Genomic DNA, 24,600 nt, shown 5'->3' on the forward strand with positions numbered 1-24,600 from the left:
ATCATATTACAATTACTGATTCCTTAGGGTTCCTTTGCTCCTTAATCTGGTTCATTACACAACATCCAATCCAGAATTCCAAAACAGGAAGTTTGAACAAGCCTGGGGGGAAAAGACGGGCATTCACCCTATCAATGCCTATCTATAGCTTTCAGCCTCCTAAACTCCAAACAATGTCGTCCTAGCCTGTTCAACGTCTCCCTGTAACTCGGGCATTAGAGTAAATATTCTTTGTGCTCTTATTAGCTTAATTCATCTAAATAAATTCATTCTTTCCTAGAGCAGGGCAACCAAAACGGTACACAAAATGTTCTATGATTGCGTGACAGTCTCTAATTTCCCTTCCCCCCTCACTAATTTTTACAGATGTACGGTCTAACTTGCTGCATCATGGCGGGGTGCCCATTGGACGGGATCGAAATAAGCTGCCTATATGCACTAGCCTATCCAGCGTATAGAGCATGTTCAAGGACCGATGCCTCAGAAAGCCAGCATCCATCATTAAGGACCCCCATCACCCAGGATATGCCCTCTTTCTCATTGCTACCATCAGGATGATAAAAGTCTGCACATGCTGGAAATCCAAAGCAAGACACACAAAATGCTGGTGGGACTCAGCAGGTCAGGCAGCATCTATGGGTCGGGACCCCTCTTCACAGGGGCCTGAAGGCACACACTGAACGATTCAGGAACAGCTTCTTCTGCTTTGCCATCGGATTTCAGAACGGACTTTGAACCCATGACCACTACTTCTCTTTTCGCCCGACCTATTTAATTGAACTTTAAAACTACTTAACGTAATTTACAGTTTTTATCATTATGTATTGCAATGTACTGCCGCCGCATGACAAATTCCACGGCATGTGCCGGTGATATTAACGCTGACTCTGCTCCTATAGTGACTGCCACTCGCAGGAGCTGCTGTGGGCGTCTCTGCCATTCGGCTCCAATGGCCAGGAAGTGTGGGCGGCCCTCTCGCTCCATAACCCCACCCTGGGCTTCAGGATGATGATCAACCGTAGTCGCCACTTTATCAAGGGAACGTTGCGGTTGGCTGTTTTGACGCTGGGAAGGACGACGATGGTGAGTTTTACTGCGGAAGCGCGTTGGTTCCCCCCGAGGAACGATGAAGCCTCTGGCTGTGTGAAAAGACAAAAAGACGGTTGTAGTCGGATCTTTTGGCAGTTGCGCTCTCAGCTTTTCGGGCTGTTGACTAAGAAAGCAGAGGGTCTGGGTTTAAAGCTTTGCCGGTACACAGGGCTCATTCTGTTCGATGCCTGACGCTCCCGAGACCGCCCGTTCCATTCTGCACTAAGGGCAAAAATCCCACCGCAATGCGACTGCTGTGGCCCTACTCCGGGCTTGCCGACAAGACCCGCTTCTCCCACGGCAGCTTACCCGCCTCCGGCCAAATAACGCTACGAATCATTTCAAATTTTGTTTGAACCCGTGGATATGAGCTTATCCTGTTTCTGGATTCCTAATTAGGTTCTTTTCTAAGAATGAAAGTGGAAGGCCTAAAAGGCTCATTCAATATATTTGGTAAGTAAGGTTACTAGTAGTGCCAGTGCATTTTAGGAGCAAAAGGGTTGCTGGGAAAAGAGTGAGCATGTGAATGAGGGTTGATCTCAGCTGTGCTGAGGTCAGGAGTACATCCAAGGGCAGAAACTCTCGCAGGCAGCAACAACAACAAGGGCTAAACTCCTTTCCGAAGAATCGACAGTCATATGAGCAGCGATTGATGGCACTGGGCCTGTGGTCGCTGGAATTTAGAAGAATGAGGGGGAATCGCATTGCAACCTATCGAATGTTGAAAGGCCTCGATAGAGTGGATATGAAGAGGATGTTTCTTTTGGTGAGGAAGTCTAGAAGGCACAGCCTCAGAATAGAGGGACGTCCATTTAGAACAGAGAAGAGGAATCTCTTTAGCCAGAGGGTGGTGAATGCGTCAAGTTTGTTGACACATGTGGCTGTGGAGGCCAGGTCATTGGGTGTATTGAAGGCACAGGCTGATGATGGGTTCATGATTTGTCAGGGCATGGAAAGTTATGGGGAGAAGGCAGGAGAATAGGGCTGAGAGGGAAATGGGTCAGCCGTGTTGAAATGGTGGAGCAGACTCGATGGGCTGAGTTCTGCTCGTGGGGCATGTGGCCTTGTGTTATCCTGGGGACCAAGTTGATGTGCAGAGCCAATGGTTGCGGGTGAAGTCATAAAAGAAGACATGATACTGCAGATCCCAGGAACAATGTACAAAATGTAGAGGACTTCAGCATGCCAGGCAGCATCTGTGTGATCCACAGAGTTCCACTAGCATTTTGTGAGGTCCTAACTCGAACCGAGGAGAAGAATGTGGAAGATAATGCATTCACTGGAGTATAAATGGTTTCCTGTTCACACTTGTATAGTGAGAAAAAACTTTTGCATGTCATCTATACAGATCATTTCACAATGTCAATCAGTACATTGAGGCAGTGTGTACGGAGGAAAAGCAGTGTGCAGAGTTACAGTTATCGAGAGTGCCGTACAAAGAGACAGCGAGGTACAAGGCATGACGAGGGGCATCATAATATGGATAATCTAGAGCAGGACAGTATGAAGAAGGTGTTAGTATCTTGAGATATATAATAATTGACAATCTCCAGGTCTGGATGGGATGTTCCCGAGGTTGCTGTGGGAAGCGAGGGAGGACGTAGCTGGGGCCCTGATGGAATTTTTTGTTGCAGTTTTTTTTAGTTGTGGGTAAGGTGTCAGGAGACTAGAGGACAGCCAGTGATATTCCTTTATTTAGGAAAGATACCAGGGAGAAACCAGGTAACTTAAGGTTGTGATCTTACAGTGGTCAGCACATTGTTGGAGGAAATCTGAAGGAATGGAATTTATGGAGATTTGGAAAGTCAAGGATAGTTAGCATGGCTTTGTGTGGGGGTAATCTATTTCACTAACTTGAGTTTTTTTTTGAGGAGGTAACTAAGAAAACTGATAAGATCAGTAGATCTTGGCTAATTCAAAGTAAATTTATTATCAAAGTACATATGATACCATATGCAACCTTGAGATTCATTTTCTTGTGGACGTACGCAATAAATCCATAATAGAATCAATGACAGACCACTTCAACTTGGGCCTTCAACTAGTGTGCAAAAGACAACAAACTGTGCAAATACAAAAAGAAAAAACTAATAATAAATAAACAAACAATAAATATCAAGAACATGAGATGAGTCCTTGAAAATAAGTCCACTGGTTGTGGGAAAGTTTCAATGATTGGGTGAATGAAGTTGTCTGCTTTGGTTCCAGAGCCTGATGTTTCAGGGTTAGTAACTTATCCTGAACCTGGTGGTGTGAGTCTTGAGGCTGCAGTACCACCTTCCTGATGGCAGCAGCGAGAAGAGAGCATATCCTTGGTGATGGGGTCGCTGATGATTGATGGTGCTTTCTTGTAGATGTGCTCATTGGTGAGGAGGGCTTTACTTGTGCTGGACTGGGCCGAATTCACTACTTTTTGTAGGATTTTCCATTCAAGGGCATTGGTGTTTCCATAAAGATGAGAAAATCTGGATGTGTTGTAAATCTTCGGCAACACACACAAAGTGCTGGATGAACTCAGCAGACCAGGCAGCATCTATGGAAAGAAGTAAACTATCAGTGCTTTGGGCTGAGACCCTTCATCAGGACAGGAGGAAAAAGATGGAAGTCAGAGTAAGAAGGGGGGGAGGCAAGGAAGAAGAACAAGGTGGTAGGTGATAGGTGAAACTGGGAGGGGGTAGGTGGTGAAGTAAAGAGTTGGGAAGTTGATTGGTGAAAGTGATAAAGGGCTGGAGAAGGGGAAAATCTGATTGGAGAGGGCAGAAGACAATGGAAGAAGGAGAAGGGGCATCAGAGGGAGGTGATGGGCAGGTAAGGAGATGAGGGGACAGATAATCTCATATTCAGCAGCCTTGAGAAAGAAAACTAAAGCGGCATTGTCAGTGCTTATTAATAAAATTAAACAGCTAGATAAAGCGTATTCAGTTAAACCTACTGAAGACCTATATAAAGAAAGGGTCGAACTTCAATCACAGTATGATTTACTTCTGACCTTTCCCATTGAACAGCAAATTTTTAAATCTGAAAGTTTATTTTATATACATGGGGAAAAATCTGCTAAACTTTTAGCGGGTCAGTTAAAGGCTGGGATGGTCAGAAGACAGATTTTAAAAATTCGCCAACCAGATAGAACAGAAACTTTAGATCCTTATGAAATTAATAAGATATTTATGGACTTTTATTCGAATCTTTCTAAATCAGAATTCTCTGATAGTAATATTACTATGAATAGATTTTTGCAAAGATTAAACATACCTCAAATTTCGATTCAAGATGCTGATATGTTAGATGCACCTATTAAACAAGAGGAGATAGCCAAGGCTATCTCCTCTATGCAATTACAGTAGGTAAAGCTCCGGGACCTGATGGTTATACGGTAGAATTTTATAAGAGCTTTCATGAAATGCTTATACCACATCTTCATCAAACGTTCACCGATTCTACATCTGGGAACCTTCCTAAAACTTTTTATGAAGCACTAATTTCATTGATGCCCAAAAAAGAGAAAGACCCACTAGAATGTGTATCCTATAGACCTATTTCTTTACTGAATGTAGATTTTAAAATCCTCTGTAAGATTCTAGCAAATAGGCTTGAGAGTATCTTGCCTAATGTTATTTCAAATGATCAAACAGGATTTATTAAAAATAGGTACTCACATTTTAATATTTGAAGATTATTAAATATCATTTATTCCCCCTCAGCCAAAGAATCTGAATGTATTGTATCTTTGGATGCAGAGAAAGCCTTTGATAGGGTGGAGTGGCTTTATCTATTTCAAGTTTTGAAGAGGTTCAATTTTGGTCCAGGATTTATCTCCTGGATTAAATTGATTTATCATGCCCCGGTAGCTGCGGTTCTCACTAATAACCAAAAGTCTCCTTACTTTAGATTATATAGAGGTACCCGTCAGGGCTGTCCCCTCTGTCCTTTATTATTTAATTTGGCTTTAGAACCACTTGCTATTGCTCTTAGGGATTCCAATTTTGTGCAGGGTATTAGGAGAGGGGATAAATTACATAAAGTTTCGTTATACGCGGATGATTTATTAGTTTACATTTCAAATCCCAAGAAATCCATTTCTTCTATGTTATCTATATTTATGGAATTTGGTACTTCTTCTGGATATAAACTTAATTTACATAAAAGTGAATTATTTCCTATTAATAATTATTTTTATTATTATGATCAAATACCTTTTAATATTGCCAAAAACCATTTTACTTACCTTGGTATCAAAATTACAAAAAATTTTAAAGACCTATATAGGTATAATTTCTTCCCTTTAGTTGAATATACTCAACAGGCGCTTTCCAAATGGTCACCTATGTCGATGTCATTGATAGGTCGAATAAATGCTATAAAAATGGTTATTCTACAGAAATTTTTAGATATATATTTCAAGCAGTTCCCCCATTTGTTCCAAAAACATTTTTTGATAAAATAGACTCTCTGATTTTGTCTTATGTTTGGAATAATAAAAGCTCTAGAGTGAATAAACTTTTATTGCAAAAATCAAAACAAGATGGAGGACTGGCTTTACCAAACTTTAGATTTTATTATTGGGCAATTAATATTCGCTATATTACTTTTTGGATTTATGATATAGACGATCAAGATCGCCCTTCATGGTTACAGCTGGAGGAAAATTCAGTAGTGGGGTTTTCGTTAGCTTCTTTATTAGGAGCTCCTCTTCCCTTTTCGTTCTGCAGAATAGGTAAACAAGCTCTTAACCCTATTGTTAAACATACTTTAAAAATTCGGTTTCAATTTCGTAGATTTTTTGAATTAAATGATTTTTTATTTTCTTGTAATATTTATTTTAATTTCTTTTTTAAACCATCAACTTTGGATAAGGCTTTTCTAACATGGAAAATTAAGGGAATAAAAACTTTTTTAGATTTGTTTTTACAAGACTGTTTCTTTTTCACAGTTAATGGATAAAAATGATATCTCTAATACACATTTTTTCAGGTATTTACAGGTTAGGAATTTCTTAAGTGATTTTTTTACCAAATTACCCCTTGGTTTGCTCTTTAAATTTGGCTTATGTTATTTTTCAGTTTAAACCTTTTCAAAAACAATTAATAGCTATCATTTATAAACAGTTAATGAATGCTCGCATGTTGCCTAATGATAGGGTTCAACGCTCCTGGGAAGTAGAACTTCAACATTCACTCTCAGATAACCAATGGAGTAAAATTTATTATTTAGTTAATAATTCATCTATCTGCGCACGCCATATTTTAATTCAGTTTAAGATAGTACATAGGGCCCATATGTCCAAAGCTAAATTGGTGCATATTTTTCCTAATATATGCCCTATTTGTGATAGATGTAACACAGAAATGGCTACTCTAACCCATGTGTTTTGGTCATGTGTAAGTTTAAATAATTTTTGGAGGGATGTGTTTGGAATATTATCTAAAGTTATAGATATGGATGTTCAACCTAATTCACTTACAGCAATTTTTGGGATTTTCCCAGAGGAAACAAGCAAAGTGTCTGCTTCTGCCCAACATGTGATAGCTTTTTCAACTTTACTGGCTAGGAGAGCTATTTTGCTACACTGGAAAGAATCCAACTCGCCCACTGTTTTCTATTGGCTCTCCTCCATCATGTCATGTTTAAGTTTGGAGAAAATTAGAAGCCGGCCATTTGATACATCCTTTGATTTTGAGCAAGTCTGGTGACCCTTTATTCAATTTTTTCACATGATTTAATTTATCTTTATTTATTTATTTTTCTTTATTCTCTTTCTTTCTTTTCAAATCTTTTTATTAGTTTTTTGAATAAAAACAGAAGAAAAATATTGTTACAAGACATTTGAGAGTACATAATAGATTGATAAACATTCAAATATATATTGATCCATACATAGAATCTCTCAAACTCATATAATAATATAAATGATTAAGAAAACCCCCCCCCAAAACAAAAAAAAACAACAACTAAATAAAAAAAAACTAACCAACATGGGCAATCGCATAATGTTATATATATACAGTAGTGCCTATGACTCCCAACCTCCATCCACACAATTCAGGATAGTGACAATAAGGTTCAGGATCAGACCGTTTAATTCATATGAAAATGCTGAATAAATGGTCTCCAAGTTTCCTCAAATTTAACTGAAGGATCGAAAACCACACTTCTAATTTTTTCTAAACTTAAACAGGAAATAGTTTGGGAAAACCACTGAGATACTGTTGGAGGATTGGCTTCTTTCCAATTCAGTAAAATGGATCTTCTAGCCATTAGTGTAATAAATGCAATCATTCGTTGGAATGAAGCGGATAAACACTTATTATCCATCATTGGTAGGCCAAAAATTGCAGTAAAAGGGTGTGGTTGGAGATTAATATTTAAAACTCTTGAAATAATATTAAAAATATCTTTCCAATAGTTATGTAAGCAAGAACAGGACCAAAACATATGAGTCAACGAAGCTATATCAGAATGACATCTATCACAGGTTGGATTAACATACGAGTAAAATCGAGCAAGTTTATCTTTAGACATATGAGCTCTGTGTACGACCTTAAATTGTATTAGAGTATGTTTAGCACATATAGAGGATGAGTTTACCAATAATAAAATTTTTTCCCATTGCTCAGTAGAAATAGGGCAATGCAGTTCTTCCTGCCATTCCTTCTTAATTTTTTCAGATATATCTGGTTGTAGATTCATAATCATATTATAAATGATAGCAACGAGACCCTTTTGACAAGGATTAAGAGCTAAAATTCTTTCTGTAATGTCCAATGGACATTCTTTCGAAAAAGACTTTAGTTCATTATATAAAAAATTTCTAATTTGTAGATATCTAAAAAAATGGGTTTTAGATAAATTATATTTATTAGATAATTGTTCGAAGGACATAATGTTATCATCCAAAAACAGATCACGAAAACATGTTATACCTTTTATTTTCCATAAATAAAAGGCTTGATCTATGGAAGATGGTCGAAAAAAGTAATTAGCTGTTATAGGGCTTGACAGTATAAACTTATTCAAACCAAAAAATTTACGAAATTGAAACCAGATTCGTAATGTATACTTGACTATAGGATTAGTTATCTGTTTATTCATTTTAAATAACGAAAAGGGAAGTGAAGATCCTAAGATTGAAATCAATGAGAAATCTTGCACAGATTTACATTCCAAATTTACCCATTGTGGGCCAGCAACTGTAGTCGATTCTTGTGTCCAAAATATCAAATACCGTATATTAACTGCCCAATAGTAAAATCTTAAGTTTGGTAGAGCCAAGCCACCCTCCTTCTTAGGCTTCTGTAAATATTTTTTAGCTAACCTAGGATTTTTGTTCTGCCACAAATACGACGATATTTTAGAATCAACTGTATCAAAAAAAGATTTAGGAATAAAAATTGGTAATGCTTGAAATAGGTATAAAAATTTAGGTAGTATCATCATCTTAATGGCATTAATTCTACCTACCAAAGACATAGATAGTGGGGACCACCTATTAGCAAGTTGCTTAATTTGATCTATTAAAGGCAAAAAATTAGTTTTAAATAAATCTTTATGTTTTTTAGTAATTTTAATACCTAAATAAGTAAAATAGTCTGTAACAATTCTATATGGTACCCGATTATAAATTGGAGTATGCATATTTAATGGAAAAAGTTCACTCTTATTAAAATTCAATTTATACCCAGAGAAGTTACTAAATTGAGCAGGCAAAGAAGAAATAGCAGGAATAGATCTTTCAGGATCAGATATATATAATAACAAATCATCTGCATATAATGATACCTTATACATCGTCTCCCCGCGGGTAATACCTAAAATATTGGGTGATTCACGAATAGCTATAGCCAAGGGTTCCAAAGCAATGTCGAATAATAAAGGGCTTAAAGGACAACCTTGCCTTGTACCCCGAAATAGTTGAAAAAAAGGGGATCTTTGATTATTAGTGAAAACCGAAGCTAAAGGTTTCTGATATATTAATTTAATCCATGATATAAATTTTGAACTAAAATTAAAATGTTGCAAAGTATTAAATAAGTATGACCATTCGACTCTATCAAATGCTTTTTCGGCATCTAAGGAGATGACACATTCTGGGATTTTAGATAAAGAAGTATAAGCAATATTAATTAATTTTCTAATATTAAAAGATGAATAACGATTTTTAATAAATCCAGTCTGATCCTCAGAAATAATCCGAGGCAATATATTTTCTAATCTAACAGCCAGGATTTTACTAAAAATCTTAAAGTCCATATTTAGCAAAGATATAGGCCGATAAGATGCACATTCAGTGGGATCTTTATCTTTTTTAAGAATTAAAGAAATAGAAGCTTCATAAAAAGATTGTGGTAGTTTACCTATACTTAATGCATCTTTAAAAATTTTACAAAGCCAAGGAGAAAGTATAGAAGAAAAGGATTTAAAAAATTCTGCAGAAAAACCATCTGGGCCCGAAGCTTTACCCGAGTTCATTAAGAAAATGGCCTTTTCTATTTCAGACTCCGTAATAGGTGTATCCAAAATTACACTATCCTCAGCAGTTACTTTTGGAATATTCAATTTCCTTAAAAATTCACTCATTATAGAAGAGTCTTTAGTACATTCTGATTGATATAAAGAATTATAAAAATCTTGAAAGGCTGTATTTATCTCTTTGTGATCAATCGTCAGAGTACCATCTTGTTTACGAATCTTAGTAATTTGTCGCTTATCCGAAACAATTTTCAGTTGGTTAGCTAGTAATTTACCAGACTTATCTCCATATGTATAAAATTGAGCTTTCGATTTAATTAACTGACTTTCAATCGAAGAGGTTAACAATAAACTATGCTCCATTTGAAGTTCCACCCTTTCTTTATAAAGTTCTTTACTAGGGGTCAATGCATAAATCTTATCAATTGCCTTAATTTTATCAACTAATGTTGATATTTTAGAGTTAGTTCGTTTCCTAACTCCGGCAGAATATGAAATAATCTGTCCACGAATATATGCCTTAAAAGTATCCCAGAGAGTTCCACTAGAGATGTCTGCTGTGGAATTTATTGAGAAAAACAAATCAATTTGCTGTTTAATAAAGTTAATAAAGTCAGAGTCCTGCAGTAAAACAGAATTAAACCTCCAACTTTTAGTACTAATATGTGAATCCGTCACCTTAATAGATAACTTCAAAGGTGCATGATCAGATATAACAATAGAGTCGTATTTGCAATCCATGACATCTGTAAGGAAGTGCTGATCAATGAAAAAGTAGTCAATCCTTGAGTAATTATGATGCACATGGGAAAAGTATGAGAACTCTTTATCATTAGGGTGTAGAAAACGCCAGATTTCACAGATAGCTGAATCAATCATAAAAGAATTAATAAGAGAAGCCGATTTGTTCGGAAAAGTTTGAATGGGTTTGGATCTATCCATCAAAGGGTTTAAACAACAATTGAAATCCCCGCCCATTATCAATCTGTATTGATTCAAATTAGGAAAGGATGTAAATAAACATTTAAAAAATTCAGGACAGTCAGTATTTGGAGCATAAACATTAACTAAAACAACTTTTTGATTAAAAAGCAACCCAGTAATAAGCAAAAATCTACCTTGCGGGTCTGAAATTGTTTCATAATGTATAAAAGCAGTTGATGAGTCTATAAAAATAGAAACACCTCTCACTTTGGCTTGCGAATTTGAGTGATACTGTTGGCCCTTCCAAAACCTAAACAACCTCTGACTATCCACCTTCCTAACATGAGTCTCTTGTACAAAAATAACATTCGCATTCATTCTATGGAATACTTTGAATACTTTTTTCCGTTTAATCGGATGATTTAAACCATTAGTATTCCAAGAAACAAAGTTAATAGTCTTATCCATATTGACAATATATATTACAGTTAACATATAGGTTTAAAAGAAAAGTGAACTCATGAACTCGGAAGGGGAAAGTAAGTTCAAAGGGAAGCCGGAAGTCACAGCACCGCAGCCATTTTAATAGTTTCATATAAGCCCATGAAGTAAAACTAAGCAAAAAGCAAGCAGAAAAAAGAAAAAAAAGAAAAATCTCCCTCCCACCACCCTCAAAACCCCAGGAAAAAAGCCAAACAGAGGCAAGCGAGCGATCTAATACTAAAATTACCCCCTTGTCTCAAGACGGCAACTCAGACGTAACAAAGTTAAAAAAAATACAAACAACCCACATTATAAAAAAAAGGGTTGAAATAGGAAAAATTAAAATATAAAATTAGTGTTATAAATGTATATTATCAAAAGGGTTAAAAAAAATTAAAACAATAAATGAAGGTTTAACACTTTCTAACAGATCAAAACAGTTATGACGCTACAGACACTGGAGTCTATCGGGAAGAAGAAACGCCATTTTATTCTTCCAAATCTTAATATTCAAATGCTAAAAATATAAAAAAAGAGTGTATATCGATTTAAAAAAAAAAAGAAAAAAAAATAACCCTAATAGGTCATCTTCAACATTAATCGGTTAGTAATATATAAAAATATAAAATCGGAATAAACCCGGTAGAAAAAAGAGAGCTTTAATCGTATATAAGAAATATATATGAACCGTATCCAAAAAAGAACCCAAACGTCAATCTATACCAGATCCAAATCTATAGGTTAGATTACATTGATCAGTCCGATCAAATGTCATTGTTCCAGGAAACCTTGAGCATCCGCTGGCGATTTAAACAGCCGAAAAGATCCATCTTGAAGGGTGACTCTCAGGTGTGCTGGAAACAGCAACGCTTGCTTGTAGCCTTTCTGGTGAAAATTCGACATAATCGATCTGAAAGCCAGCCTAGCCCGTAGTACTTCGGGGCTATAGTCCTCCAGAATGCGAAAATTAAAATTTTGATAGGTTATCATACCTTTTTTACGAGCCGCACGAATCAGTCGTTCTTTGATGTGAGGATAATGGATCCTGAGAATTATGTGCCGTGGTTTCAGACTTGAATCTGGCCGATATCTAGAGACTCTGTGAGCCCGATCGATTAATGGGGGGTTATCCAGGACATCTTCGCCCAGGACATCCACTAGAAATTTGGAGAAGAAAACGGTCAGATCACCGCTTTCAAATTTTTCCGGGATTCCAATTAACCGAAGATTTTGTCTTCGAGAACGATTTTCCAAATCAGTAATTTTAGCTTTATAGCGATCCATCTGTTGGGTCGTCGAAGTTTGCTCTTCTTGCATTTTTTCGATTATACGATCCTTCTTACGAGCAGCTTCTTCAAGAGCCAAAATGCTTGCTTGTTGTTCATTTGATTCCCGTGAAAAGGTCAGGAACTTTTCTTCGAGTGATCTCAAACGATTGTCATACTGTGCAAATCTTCCAAGTAATTTTTTCTCCAAATCATCAAATCTAGCGTCTATAAACTTCACAACAACTTCTAAAGTTAACGGTTCTTTCGTCTGTTTCGGTTCTTTTGCTCTGGACATTTCAGCGGGTTGAGAGTAATTCAAATAGTTTTTAAAAAAATTCTATATGTTTAGACCCCTTTAAAATAAGTTTAAGGGGTGTTTGTAGGTTAAAAAAAACGTAAAAGGTTTGGAGCAAAGCCTAGATGTGGTCTACTCCATGAGCGCCATCTTGAGACTCCCCTATTCTCTTTGGAGAATATCCTTGTCCATGAAGGTTCGGAGATGACTGGAAGGATTTTTTTTTTCTCACTTTTTAAAGTTTATCCTCATTTGGACTGCCCAATCTTTCTTTTTCTTTTTTTTTCCTCTTTCTTTTGTTTCAGTTCAGTTAGTGGGGTATTTCTTTCTCTATCAATAAAATTTCCAATTTTTTTTTACGATTGCTATGAGGAGTTGTAATTTCTCTCTGACCATTGTATATATAACAGCATAATATATTACCTATTTGATTTTGATATTATATGCTTTTTGTTTTTACTATTGCTGTTTATATGTCTTTTATCTACTTGTTAAACTCCTCTTTTGATTTGTATGTTCTTTATTTGAAAATCAATAAAAAAAAGATTGAAAAATAAAAATGAAATGAAATGAGATGAGGTGAGAGAAAGAAACGGAGATGAGAAATGGAGATAGTGGAGGGAAATTACCCAAAGTTCAAGGAAATCGATGTTCATGCCATCAGGTTGGAGGCTACCCAGATGGAATATAAGGTGTTGCTTCTCCAGCCTGAGTGTGGAGTCCTCACAGCAGTAAAGGAGGCCATGGACTGGCATGTCAGAATGGAATGGGAAGTAGAATTCAAATGGGTGGCTACCAGGAGATCTTGCTTTTTCTGGCAAATGGAGAGTTAGTGCTTAGCGAAGCAGTCTCCCAATCTACATTGGGTCTCACTGATATACAGGAGATGCTGCCTGGCCTGTTGAGTTCCTCCAGCATTTCGTGTGCATTGATGTTTCTAAAACAGTCTGTGATGCAGTCAGTCAGTATACTCTTCACCACACATCTAAAACTCTGACATCCTTCTTTAGATGTCATGCTAAATCTTCAGAAACTCCTAAGGAAATAGAGGCGTGCCATGCTTTCTTTGTTATTGCACTTGCTTGCTGGACCCAGGATAGGTCTTCCGAAATGATAAAACCCTCTATTTTAGTACGGCACTTGGCAACATCCTGCATGGTAGGCTGTTTCTTGGCCTGAAGCCACAGGGGAGCCAAGGTGAGCTGGCTGATTGGATCTAGAATTGGTTTGGTAATTTGAGGCAGTACGTAATTGTGGAAGGCTTTTAAAAGGTTGACACAATATTGTAAGTTGAAGGGCCTGTACTGTGCTGTAGTGTTCATGTTCTGAAACAGCATCACATCACCTTGCAGTCCCTGCACATGGGGTCACCCTTGTAATACCATGCAGTTGGTGTGCAGTTACATCAGAGTGGTTCCAGAATCCTTGTACTGTCAGTTAATGTCAGTTACAGTGTGTTCAGGTCCAGAATGGTCAAATAGTCTGATGGAAGTATCGAGTCAAGTTTATTGTCATTTAACTATATACATGTATCCTGCCAAACGAGACAATGTCTCTCTGGACCACGGTGTTAAGCACACTACACACATAACAAACAATAACTTGGGAAAATAAGAATTAAATACACAAATGAAATACACATAAACAAAGTAAAATGCATAAATTGAATATTGTAGGGTACTGAACAAGTTATCCGGTGACACTTTGGATGTGATGCGGCAGGGAGTTCAGAAGCCTCAGGGCCTGAGGGAAGAAGCTGTTTCCCATCCTGACTGTCCTTGTCTTTATGCATTAGAGTCTCCTGGCTGATGGTAGAAAGTCAAAGGATGCTGGACGGATGGCTGGGATCTTTGATAGTTCCAAGGGCCCTGCGTATGCAGCGCTCCTGATAAAGGTCCCTGATGAATGGTAGGGAGACCCCTGTGATCCTCTCAGCTGTTCTCACAGTCCTCTGTAGGGACTTCTGATCCGTTGCTTGCCTGCTCCCAGACCAGATGGAGATGCAGCTTGTCAGGATGCTTTGAATGGTGCTCCTGTAAAACTCAGTTAAGGTGTGGTGGGGTGGGGAGTGCGGAGCCTCACTTGCCTTAATATCAATATCCAGCATCAGGGAGGGAGGTGGTTGGTTAGTGGTGGCGAAGACTGTGATCCAGAAAATGTGATTGACTTCAAAATGCCTTATTGTTTCATGGTACATTTGCCTGCAATTACCTTCTACGGTCATTGATCAAGCCTTCTCTCCACAGATACTGCTTGGTCCTGCTTTACCTCAGAATCAAAGCCCTTGTTTTGTTCCAATCTTGTCAAATGATTAGCTGCATAATCATCTTGTAATCTTTATTGGCGTCAGCAAATATTTCTGCATTGCTGAAACAGGCCCTTGTTTACATAGCTCAAGTTGATCTAAATTTTCGAAATGTCAAAGGTACAAGTTTTATTCAGTCTTGGGAGGGTTGACTGTGGAATAAAGATCAGAGCAGCTTGGTGAGTCAGCTAGTGTCTATGGAGAGAAGCGGTTAACGTTTTGGGTCATTTCTCCGTAGATGCTCCCTGATCTGTTGCGTTTTTTTTTATTTTAATGGAAAGCTTGCTGTGAATTTTGTAAGATTTATGTTTGCTTCTGTAATATTAATTTTCATACAGATGCCTTTTTAGATTAACTGAGCTTAAATTAGTCCCTTTTTATTGAAAAACATGGGATGAGGTCAGTACAGGGAAGTGTCTGACGGTCTTGGCGGATGGTGGAGCATAGAAATAGATTAGTTTTGAGATGCTGAACTTCATCAATAATTAGTTTCTGCTGATGAGGCCTGGTTGGTTTCTCTACTTTCCATGAGAACTGTTGCCTCTCGCACCACAGCTTGAAATTAGTGCCTTTGGTATTTGTATGGATCATTGGTGATACCCTGCAGTGTGCTGGGGCACTGAGCTGAAAGCTTGAAGCCTCTGTGACATTTGCAGCTTGCTGGCCTAGGGCATCCTTTCACTTTGGTTGAAAGGTTTACCTTGAGTGGCATAAAATAATTGTGCAGATCTCTTCCTTGGTCTTGAATGCCCAATTTATGGACATCCCATACAGAAGCAAATAACCATTGGACAGACTGATGGGATTGATTTGTTAGCTGTTGTGGGGCTGCAGGTGTCTTCTGTCAAATGGGAACAGAGCATTTTAGTGTCCCTTCTATCCTCCTGACCGCCACCCACAAGCATCTGGGCTGTAGTATTCAGGGAGCTTTGTGGAGTTGAGCAGATGTGCTCATTGAGTCAGTGAGGTCTGCTAACCACTACTCATCCTATGCCTACTCTCTCTCCCCTCACTGCCGATTAGTGATCCTCTCCTACAGTTTTTGTTCTCTTCTAACTTATGAACAAGTCTGGGTTGCAAAAACATCTCATACGGATCCTTATTGTAACCTTTTGGACTGTTTCCAGTTGCTCTTCTTTCATACAGAACAACTAACTTTAAGTGATGAAAGCTGGAGATGTGTCTGTCAGTGAACAACAAACAAGATACTACAGGAACTTGGTGCCTCGACCTGAAATGTTGACTTTCTGTTTCCCTCTGCAGATGAGGACTGCAGAGTTCCTCCAGCAGATTGCTTGTTGTTCTAGATAATGGCATCTGCAGTCCCTTGTCCCCATGTATATCAGTGAGATGGTTGTAAAGGGTGTGGAAAAGGAAGAGACAGTGAGAATTGGGATGAGGTGTTAGATGGAGAAGAATTGCATGAAAGTAAATGGGAATGGTCTTTGATAGGATTATAGAGTTTAATGTAATTTGAGATGAAAGAATTACAAATGCCATTTTTTGTCTTCCTCAAAATTCACTGTTGAATTATGCCTGATCGACACCAAATTTATTGAAGGACTCCAGGACTGGGTGAAGAGGCATGTATCGATGCTTCAACATTCCAGTGTATGATTGTATTTGATGTCTTTGTCTCTTGTGACAGAGGATAGAGGAAGAACTTTAGAGTCAGAAGGTGAAAACTTTTTCCCCTTCCCTTCATACACTAAATGGTGAAGAAGCATCACCTCCCTACCCAACGTAATGGAGACCATATCTGGTTGAGGAGCAGTGGGGTGGATCATGGGAATGAATGGAAGGGAGCACATCTGATTTTTGAATGTTTCTGAAGTCCATGTTTTCTCATCCATTCATATTGGCTCCATTTTCATTCAGGAGTGTCGTGGCAGTGAGCCTTTTGTTAGAGGTTGGCCTTTCACCCTTTTGCGTCCGTGTTTGTTCCCCAGAGCAATCTATTGTCCCATTAACTTGTTCTAGGCCAGTGTATCTGAGTCTTTGCATTCCGAAGATCAGATGTTTATGGGACATGTGTTTGGGGATCTGCATTTACTGCAGTCTTGCTGCTCCAGAGATTGATGGTCCCTGTGCTCTAATTATCCCACCATGTTAATGGGTAGGCAACTCCAAGAGTGGGGACCCAAGCCAATGTGGGAGTAATTGTATATGATCCTGTTCAGGAATGTGTGTGACCTGGAACTAATAATATACTTTGATTATTGCTCGTCTTCAGCTGATGCTGAAACAAGGGCTTTTTTTGTAATGCTGTATGTAAAGTTAGTGAGGTTCTGAATTGGAGGATTTGAGAGAACTGCTTTATTCAGAACTATAAAGCTATTTGTTACAACTCTTATCTGCCAGGTAGGTAGTGTCTTGGTACACTTACCTCCATTGAACTGTATAGGTTTGAGGTATTATGTCAAGGTGATACCAGTATTCTGCAGAAAGCCCAGACAGAACTACGGATACTGGAGCCTAGATTTAACTGCTTGTTGGTGGTGATGCTGCCAGTTGTTGGCAGGGAGCTTTACAGTGCTGGTATCCATGAAATGTCATGGACTGCAGCTGAAATTGTCCCTGTTCAAATAATAGTGCAACAATATTCTATATTTTTGAATTTACTTCTTTATAATTGATGATATAGGTCAATTTTTTTGAGCATTCATTATCAAATTAATCGAAGAACAGCATTTTGTGTGTACTTAGTTTGCAGATGTCTTATCCTTGCACAGACGCAACGGATTATCAGTCTGATCTTTTGAAAAAGGATTTACTTCTGCAACCTTGCAAGTTTGGATTGGGTAGAAGCTGAGATCAATCTAGTGGTTCTGCCTAAGATCTGTAATCAGTATGATTACATGTTTGCAAATAATGACCCAGGAACTTTACAGCTTTTAAATCGCTTTCCCAAGGTTACTATGAATCTAAGCAGTTAATCAATTTTATTATTTGAGGTAGTGCATAATAGGCCTTCCAGCCCTTTGAGCTGCACTGACCAGCAAATCCCTAGCCAAATAATGGGAAAATTTTACAATGACCAATTAACCTACTAGCTGGTACATCTTTGGACTGTAGGAGGAGACTGTAATATCGTTGCGCTAATCGCTACACTGCAATGCCATGAGTGTTATATTGATTACAACGTGACTCATTTGTTAACTTTTTAAATGTTCATGAGGAGGTTTAGTAAATATGTAAGCACATCAATTCTGGTTAACATGGCATCTGATCATACTGGGGTGATTGTGTTTCTTCCTCAGAGTACTGGAAGTTGCGATAAGCAGCGGTTTTGATTTTCATTGATTGCTGAATTGCTCTAGGTCAGGGGCTCCCAACCTCTTTTTTTTTTACTGCCATGGAGCCTTACCATTAACTGAGGGGTCTGTGGGCCCCAGGTTGGAAACCCCTGCTCTTAGCACTCCTTGACTTTTAGCTAATGAACTTGATCTAGCAGTGGTCATGGAATGAGTTTGACTGTGATCCAAATGCACACTTGGTGTAAAGTAGGGATTGAGTAAGATTTGAAGTTTGTGAAACTGAAATTCCTCTGAACTAACAGTGACTTCTGAGCAGTTCCTCTCCATCAGGGGTTCCCAACCTGTTTGACACCATGGACCAAAACCATGAAGCAAATGGAACTCCTGCTCTACATAGTCTAAAACTAAAAGGTATAAATTTCAGTTGAGGAAAAAGATTTTTTTGGGGGGGGTTCTGAGGGGCAAGTGTTTATATGCAGTGAAATAAGGTCCACTTACAGCATTTTAAGATATTCAGACAGGAAATGCTTAGAGTGATATAGGTTAAATGCAGGCCAATGAGACTAGTATCTTGGCATTGACAAGTATTAGTGATGGGCCTGTTTCCATGATGTATCACTCAACGTCTATGAATCTAAATGGATTAGCCGGCTGAGATGTGTCTTCACGTTTTAAATCTCTTTCCAGAGTGCACAACCAGAAGATTGGCACAAGTCCCAATCCATTTATGAATTTAGTGCCAAAGACATAGATGGTAATGAAGTCTCCCTGGACAAATACAGGTGCGTTTTTGTGTGTTGCTCCAATAAATAGAGGCTTTTATGAACATCTAACAGTTGTGTTGTGCTTGCTTGAATTCCTATACCCCATAACATTTCTAGCAGTTGTGCAGTTGCCTTAACTTCAGGAACTTGTTTTGAACCCAACCCGATCAGTAAGTTCTCTCTTTGATGCCAGATTTCTTCATCAGTGCTGCGCTAATTTCCTCCATGTTCCCAAAGGCGGACTGGTGGTCAAGTTACTCAAAGTAGATTGATGGCAAAAGGAATCAAGGGAGATGAATGGACAAATGAGAGAAACTAAGTTCCATGAGTATGGGGGAATGAGAGGAAGAACTGGATTGACTCCATGGCCCTGCGAGCTAGCATTTTACCAATGGGCCAAATGGTGGCTCACCTCCTGTATTTATTGAGATATAGCACAGAACAGGCCTTCTGGCCCTTCAAGCCACACTGCCCAGGAACCCCTGCCCCCCCCCCACCCCGGTTTAACCCTAGCCTAATCACGGTACTATTTACAATGACCAATTAACCTACTAGCCGGTATGTCTTTGGACTTTGGGTGGAAACCGGAGGAAACCCACACGGTCATGGGGAGAATGTACAAACTCCTTGCAAGCAGCAGCGGGAACTGAATCCTTGTCGTCTGCACTGGAAAGTGTTGTGCTAACCACTGAGCTACCGTGCCACCTCATTAGGCAGGCCAAGTCATTATAACGTGATTTCAATGGGGAATCGGAGAACCACTTGAGTTGCTTTGGAAATTGACAAGTTGGACAAAACTTTTGGAAAAAGTTTTGGGAGGAAAAAACTTTTCATGTAATCTGTCCAACAATGGGGCATCATTATTTCTTTTAGTTTCACCATGAGGTCACTGGAAATTGACAAATAATTGTCCTACTTGTGCAACTAGTCTATTAAATAGTGGACATGAAGCCTATTTTAGCTAGTGGTAACAAAGTGAACTTGCAGTACTGTTTAAAAGTCCTGCAGTAACATAACTTTTTAGATCTGTCTGAAACTCTCTAGCCCCTAACCCTTTTTGCCCTACTGTCACAACTGTTTCAGTATGCAACTTTGCATAAAATAAAGTTTCTTAAGCATGTTGTAGAACCAGCTGAAGTTTATTTTCATCATGTTAGGTAACATGCTATTCAACCTTCAGGTTGGTTGGATTTCAAAGCTTTAAACAAGCTTTAATGAGCCAGAATTTGGCACTTTAAATTCCGCCGACCTTGGATTTGTCCAAGTAGCAAATCTGTAGTGTTTTGACTGGTCTTTGCAAATGCTGGCTTATTAAATGCACGCTTTGTTGTTTAGATATTAACGGGCTGCTGTAAGTAGTTAAGTTTTTGGACTTTGCCTTTTGGCTTCTTTCACTGTCCTTCCCCGTCCCCCCAACCAACACAAACAGTCTTTCTAATCTTGTTTTTCTATTTTAGGGGATTTGTCTGCATCGTCACAAATGTGGCCTCCAAATGAGGAAAGACTTCCGTAAACTACACTCAGTTTACTCAGATGTACGATCAGTATACTGAGAAAGGTTTACGGATTCTGGCTTTCCCTTGCAATCAGTTTGGCAAGCAGGTGAGTTCTAGGCAGAGGTAGCAAGTATTGAACAAGTATTGCAGTTTTCTGTTCATTTGATGGTATTTAAAGACATTTTCATGATGCAGACTGCACCTCGGTTATAGATACCCGACTTGTTGGACACTTAGTATTATTTTGTAATTGGCGGACAAATTCAACTGATGGGTGACTGTGAAAATGGAAGCTGTGTCTAATCCAGGGAATGCCCGTAGATCAAAGCACGCTGGTCTTTCATGACTTCACGTAGGGCAGAAGCTCGGTTCATAACTCTGAACTTGTTTGGACTAAAACATTTTGATTAATTCTAATTTGGTACTAACTTTTAAAAATAGGGTTTTGTGACTTGTGAAGGGTCCTGATGAAGGCTCTCAGCCCAAAACGTCAACTGTTTCTTCCCATCCATAGATACCACCTGACCTGCTGAGCTCCTCCAGCACATCATGTGTATTGCTCTAGATTTCCAGCATAGTCATAGAAGTATAGCACAGAAGTAGGCCCTTCAACCCATTTAGTCCATGCTAAAACTGTTTAAACTGCCTTCTCCCAATGCGGGACCATAGCCCTCAAAATCTCTTACTAACCAAATATTTGTACAAACTTCTCTTAAACGTTGAAATGGAGCTCGCATGGACCACTTATACTGGCTGCTCATTTCACACTCATGACCCTCTGAGTGAAAAAGTGTTTTCACCCCCCGTGTTCCCCTTAAACTTCTCGCCTTTCACCCTTAAGCTATGACCTCTGGTTGTAGTCCCACCAAGCCTCAGTGGAAAAAGCCTGCTTGTATTTACCCTTTCTATGCCCCTCATAATTTTGGAGATCAAATCTCCTCTCAATCTTTTACGTTCTAAAGAGTACAGTCCTAACCTATTCAATCTTCCCTTATAGCTCAGGTCTTCCAGACCCGGCAACATCCTTGTAAATTTTCTCTGGACTCTTTCAAACTTGTTTAATATCTTTCCTGCAGGGAGGTGACCAAAACTGCACGCAATATTCCAAATTAGGCCTCATCGATGTCTTACTGAGCTCGAACATTGCATCCCATCTCCTTTACTCAGTACATTGGCCTTCGTAAATCAATGTGCGAAAAGCTTTCTTTACAACCCTTGGAATACTTTGTTCCTCTAAATCCCTAGCACACCGTTAGGTGGTATGTAATACAGCCCCATTAACGCGGTCATGCTTTTCTTATATCTCAGTTCCACCCATAATGCCTCACTAGTCAGGTTCTCCAGTCTGTCCTGACGACACACTGCGATGACATTTTCCCTGACTAGTAACGTCACCCCTCCTCCTTTAATCTCTCCCGCTCTGTCATGTCTAAAACAACCAAGCTCCAGAATATTAAGCTGCCAGTCCTGCCCCTCCTCAACCAGGTCTCACTAACGGCTACAACATCCTAATTCCAGATGTTGATCTAAGCCCTGAGCTCATCTGGCTTTCCTACGATACTTCATGCGTTGAAATATACGCAGCTCAGGACTATTCGCACCATGCTCAACCTTTTGATTTCTGACTTTGAGGTCTTACCAACACCTGCCTTCAAAGTCTCTTCACTAACTGTTCTGGCACTCCAGTTCCTATCCCCCTGCAACTCTAGTTTAGACCCCATCATGCAGCATTAACAAACCTTCCTGCTAGGATATTAGTCCCCCTCCAATTCAGGTGCAAACTGTCCCTTCTATACAGGTCTCGCCTCTAGAAGAGTACCCAATGATCCAAAAATCTTACGCCCTCCTTAGCTACATTAAACTGTGTAATCTTCCTAGTTCTAGCCTCACTAGCACGTGGCATGGATAGCAAGTTGAGACTACACACAAATCCCTGAAGTCCCTATGCAGAACCTCATCACTCGTCCTACCCATCTTATTGGTACCTATATGGACCATGATCTCTGGCTGTTCGCCCTCCCACTTAAGAATGCTGAGGACTTGATTGGAGATGTCCCGGGCCCTGGCACGGGAGGCAACATGCCATCTGGGAATCTCGTTTTCGCCCACAGAAACTCCTGTTTGTTTCCATAACTGAAAAATCCCCTTTCACCATAGTGTGTCTCTTCTCCCCCTTATGAGTCACAGAGCTAGACTCTGCCAGAGACCTGACCACTATGACTTTTCTCTGTTGGGTCAACCCCACCCCAACAGTATCCAAAGAGCTGTACCTGTTGTTGAGGGGGATATCACTGGGTTCTCTGCACTGGCTCCATAACCCCTTTCCCCTTCTTGACCGTCACCCAGCTTCCTGTGTCCTGCACCTTCATTGTAACTACCTCTCTATATGTCCTGTCTATCACTCCTGAATGATCCGGAGTTCATCCAGTTCCAACTTCTTAAAATAGATTGTTAGAAGCTGCATCTGGATGCACTATTGGCAGTTGTAGTCATTAGGGACACTGGAGGTCCAACTGCCTTCCCAAATCCTGCAAGAGAAGCATTCCACTATCCTGCCTGGCATCTCTACTGTCCTAAATGAGCAGATGTAAAGAAAAGAAGAAAAGGAAAACAAACTTAACCCAGAGCTTTTCTTTCAGCTTTCTCCAACTGAAGCTTCGAAGAGCTAAAGCCTGAAGATCACCACACTGATGACGGCCGCTGTACTTGTCCTGCCTTCCTTAAAAATTAATTTGTTCTTGTTAATCAATCTCAAATGTGAATTGGTCGCTGGTCAAAGCATCTGTAATACCTCTTGTGTCCAGAGTTTTCTTGTCAGCTTCTGTTGATAATGTACATTGAGTAAACTAAACTGCAATCAAATGATTATAATCATAAGTAATTATTTTATTTAGAAATGCAGCACAGAATAGGCCCTTTAAGCCACATTGCCCAGCAACCCCTGATTTAACCAGAACCTAATCGTGGGATGATTTAAAATGACCAATTAACCTACTAACTAGTACATCTTTGGACTGTGGGAGGAAACCAGAGCAGTCGGAGGAAACCCACACACTCCATGGGGAGGAAGTACAGACTCCTTGTAGGTGATGTCGGTATTGAATGCCGAACTCTGGTACCCCGAGATGTAAAAGCTTCACACTTACTGCTAGGCTACCCTGGTGCCAAGTCTCGTTGTTTCTCCTACAGTTGTAACAGAACTAATTGTACGTGGGCAAGATGCCTTGTGCAATCCAGCTAATCCATGATGCAAATTTTAAAACTGAATCACTGAACTTCAGTTGTCTTTTTTGGAAATTATTACAGTTTGTATAGATTTTAAATCTTGTTTGAAACAAATGTCAATGTTTATTTTTCAGGAGCCTGGAACTGAGGAACAAATCAAAACTTTTGCCAATACCTACAATGTAAAGTTTGATATGTACAGCAAAATTGATGTAAACGGGGACAAGGCACACCTGCTCTGGAAGTGGATGAAGGAACAGCCCAAAGGAAAGGGGCTGATGGGAAAGTATGCATTCATCTTTAAAGCAACTCAGTCCAATTTAGAGGATGAAGATATTCATTTCAGTAGCTGGAATCGACTTGCATATGGAAATGAGTTCAGAATGATTGTGACCCTCTTAGTTCGCATCTTCACTCCTGGAAACTGATGGCAGCTCTCATGGGATCAGGGGAGAACTAGCTAATTGGATGCAGAATTGGCTAGATGGTGTGAAGCAGACGGTGATGGCAGAGGATTGTTTTGTGGACTGAATGCCCGTGACTAGTGGAGTTGTCTAGGACTGAGTTCTAGGCTCATTGTTAAATGTCATGAGAATATACAAGGAGAGGCTAGTAAGATGTAGATGACACTACAGTCAGAGATGTTTTTGACAGTGAAGATGGTTATCGTGGACTAAATGGAAGTTAATTTGGTTAAGTATGGGTTGTTACATTTTGGGAAGGCCAATCGGGATAGGATCTGCATGGTAAACGTTAGGGCCCTGGCAAATATTGTAGAACAGGAAGTCCTGGGAGGACCAAGACGTGGTTTTCTGAACAAGAGAAAATTTGCAGATGCTGGATATCCGAGTAACATACACTAAATGCAGGAGGAACTCAACAGACCAGGCAACATCTGTGGGTGGGTGGGGGGGGGAAGTACAGTCGACGTTTGGGGCTGAAACCCTTTGGCAGGACTGGAGGGGGGGGGGGGGAGAAAAGCTGAGGAGTAGATTTAAAAGATGAGAGAGAAACCTGGAGGGAGGGGG

The 24,600-nt window shown here is 39.4% G+C and overlaps 1 protein-coding gene across 1 annotated transcript in view; it reads left to right on the top strand.

The window, feature by feature from the left end:
- Positions 1-934: 934 nt before the first annotated feature.
- LOC140739760 (phospholipid hydroperoxide glutathione peroxidase GPX4-like) overlaps positions 935-24,600 on the top strand; it is a 28,523-nt gene continuing 4,857 nt past the window's right edge. The window contains exons 1-4 of the mRNA XM_073068249.1: positions 935-1,083; positions 18,775-18,869; positions 20,309-20,453; positions 23,707-23,858. Of these exons, the coding sequence (XP_072924350.1) occupies positions 1,006-1,083; positions 18,775-18,869; positions 20,309-20,453; positions 23,707-23,858 (470 nt within the window). The 5' untranslated portion in view covers positions 935-1,005. The remainder of the gene's footprint in view (positions 1,084-18,774; positions 18,870-20,308; positions 20,454-23,706; positions 23,859-24,600) is intronic.

This window comes from Hemitrygon akajei, chromosome 16 (assembly GCF_048418815.1).
Source record: "Hemitrygon akajei chromosome 16, sHemAka1.3, whole genome shotgun sequence".
Lineage (NCBI taxonomy): Eukaryota > Metazoa > Chordata > Chondrichthyes > Myliobatiformes > Dasyatidae > Hemitrygon > Hemitrygon akajei.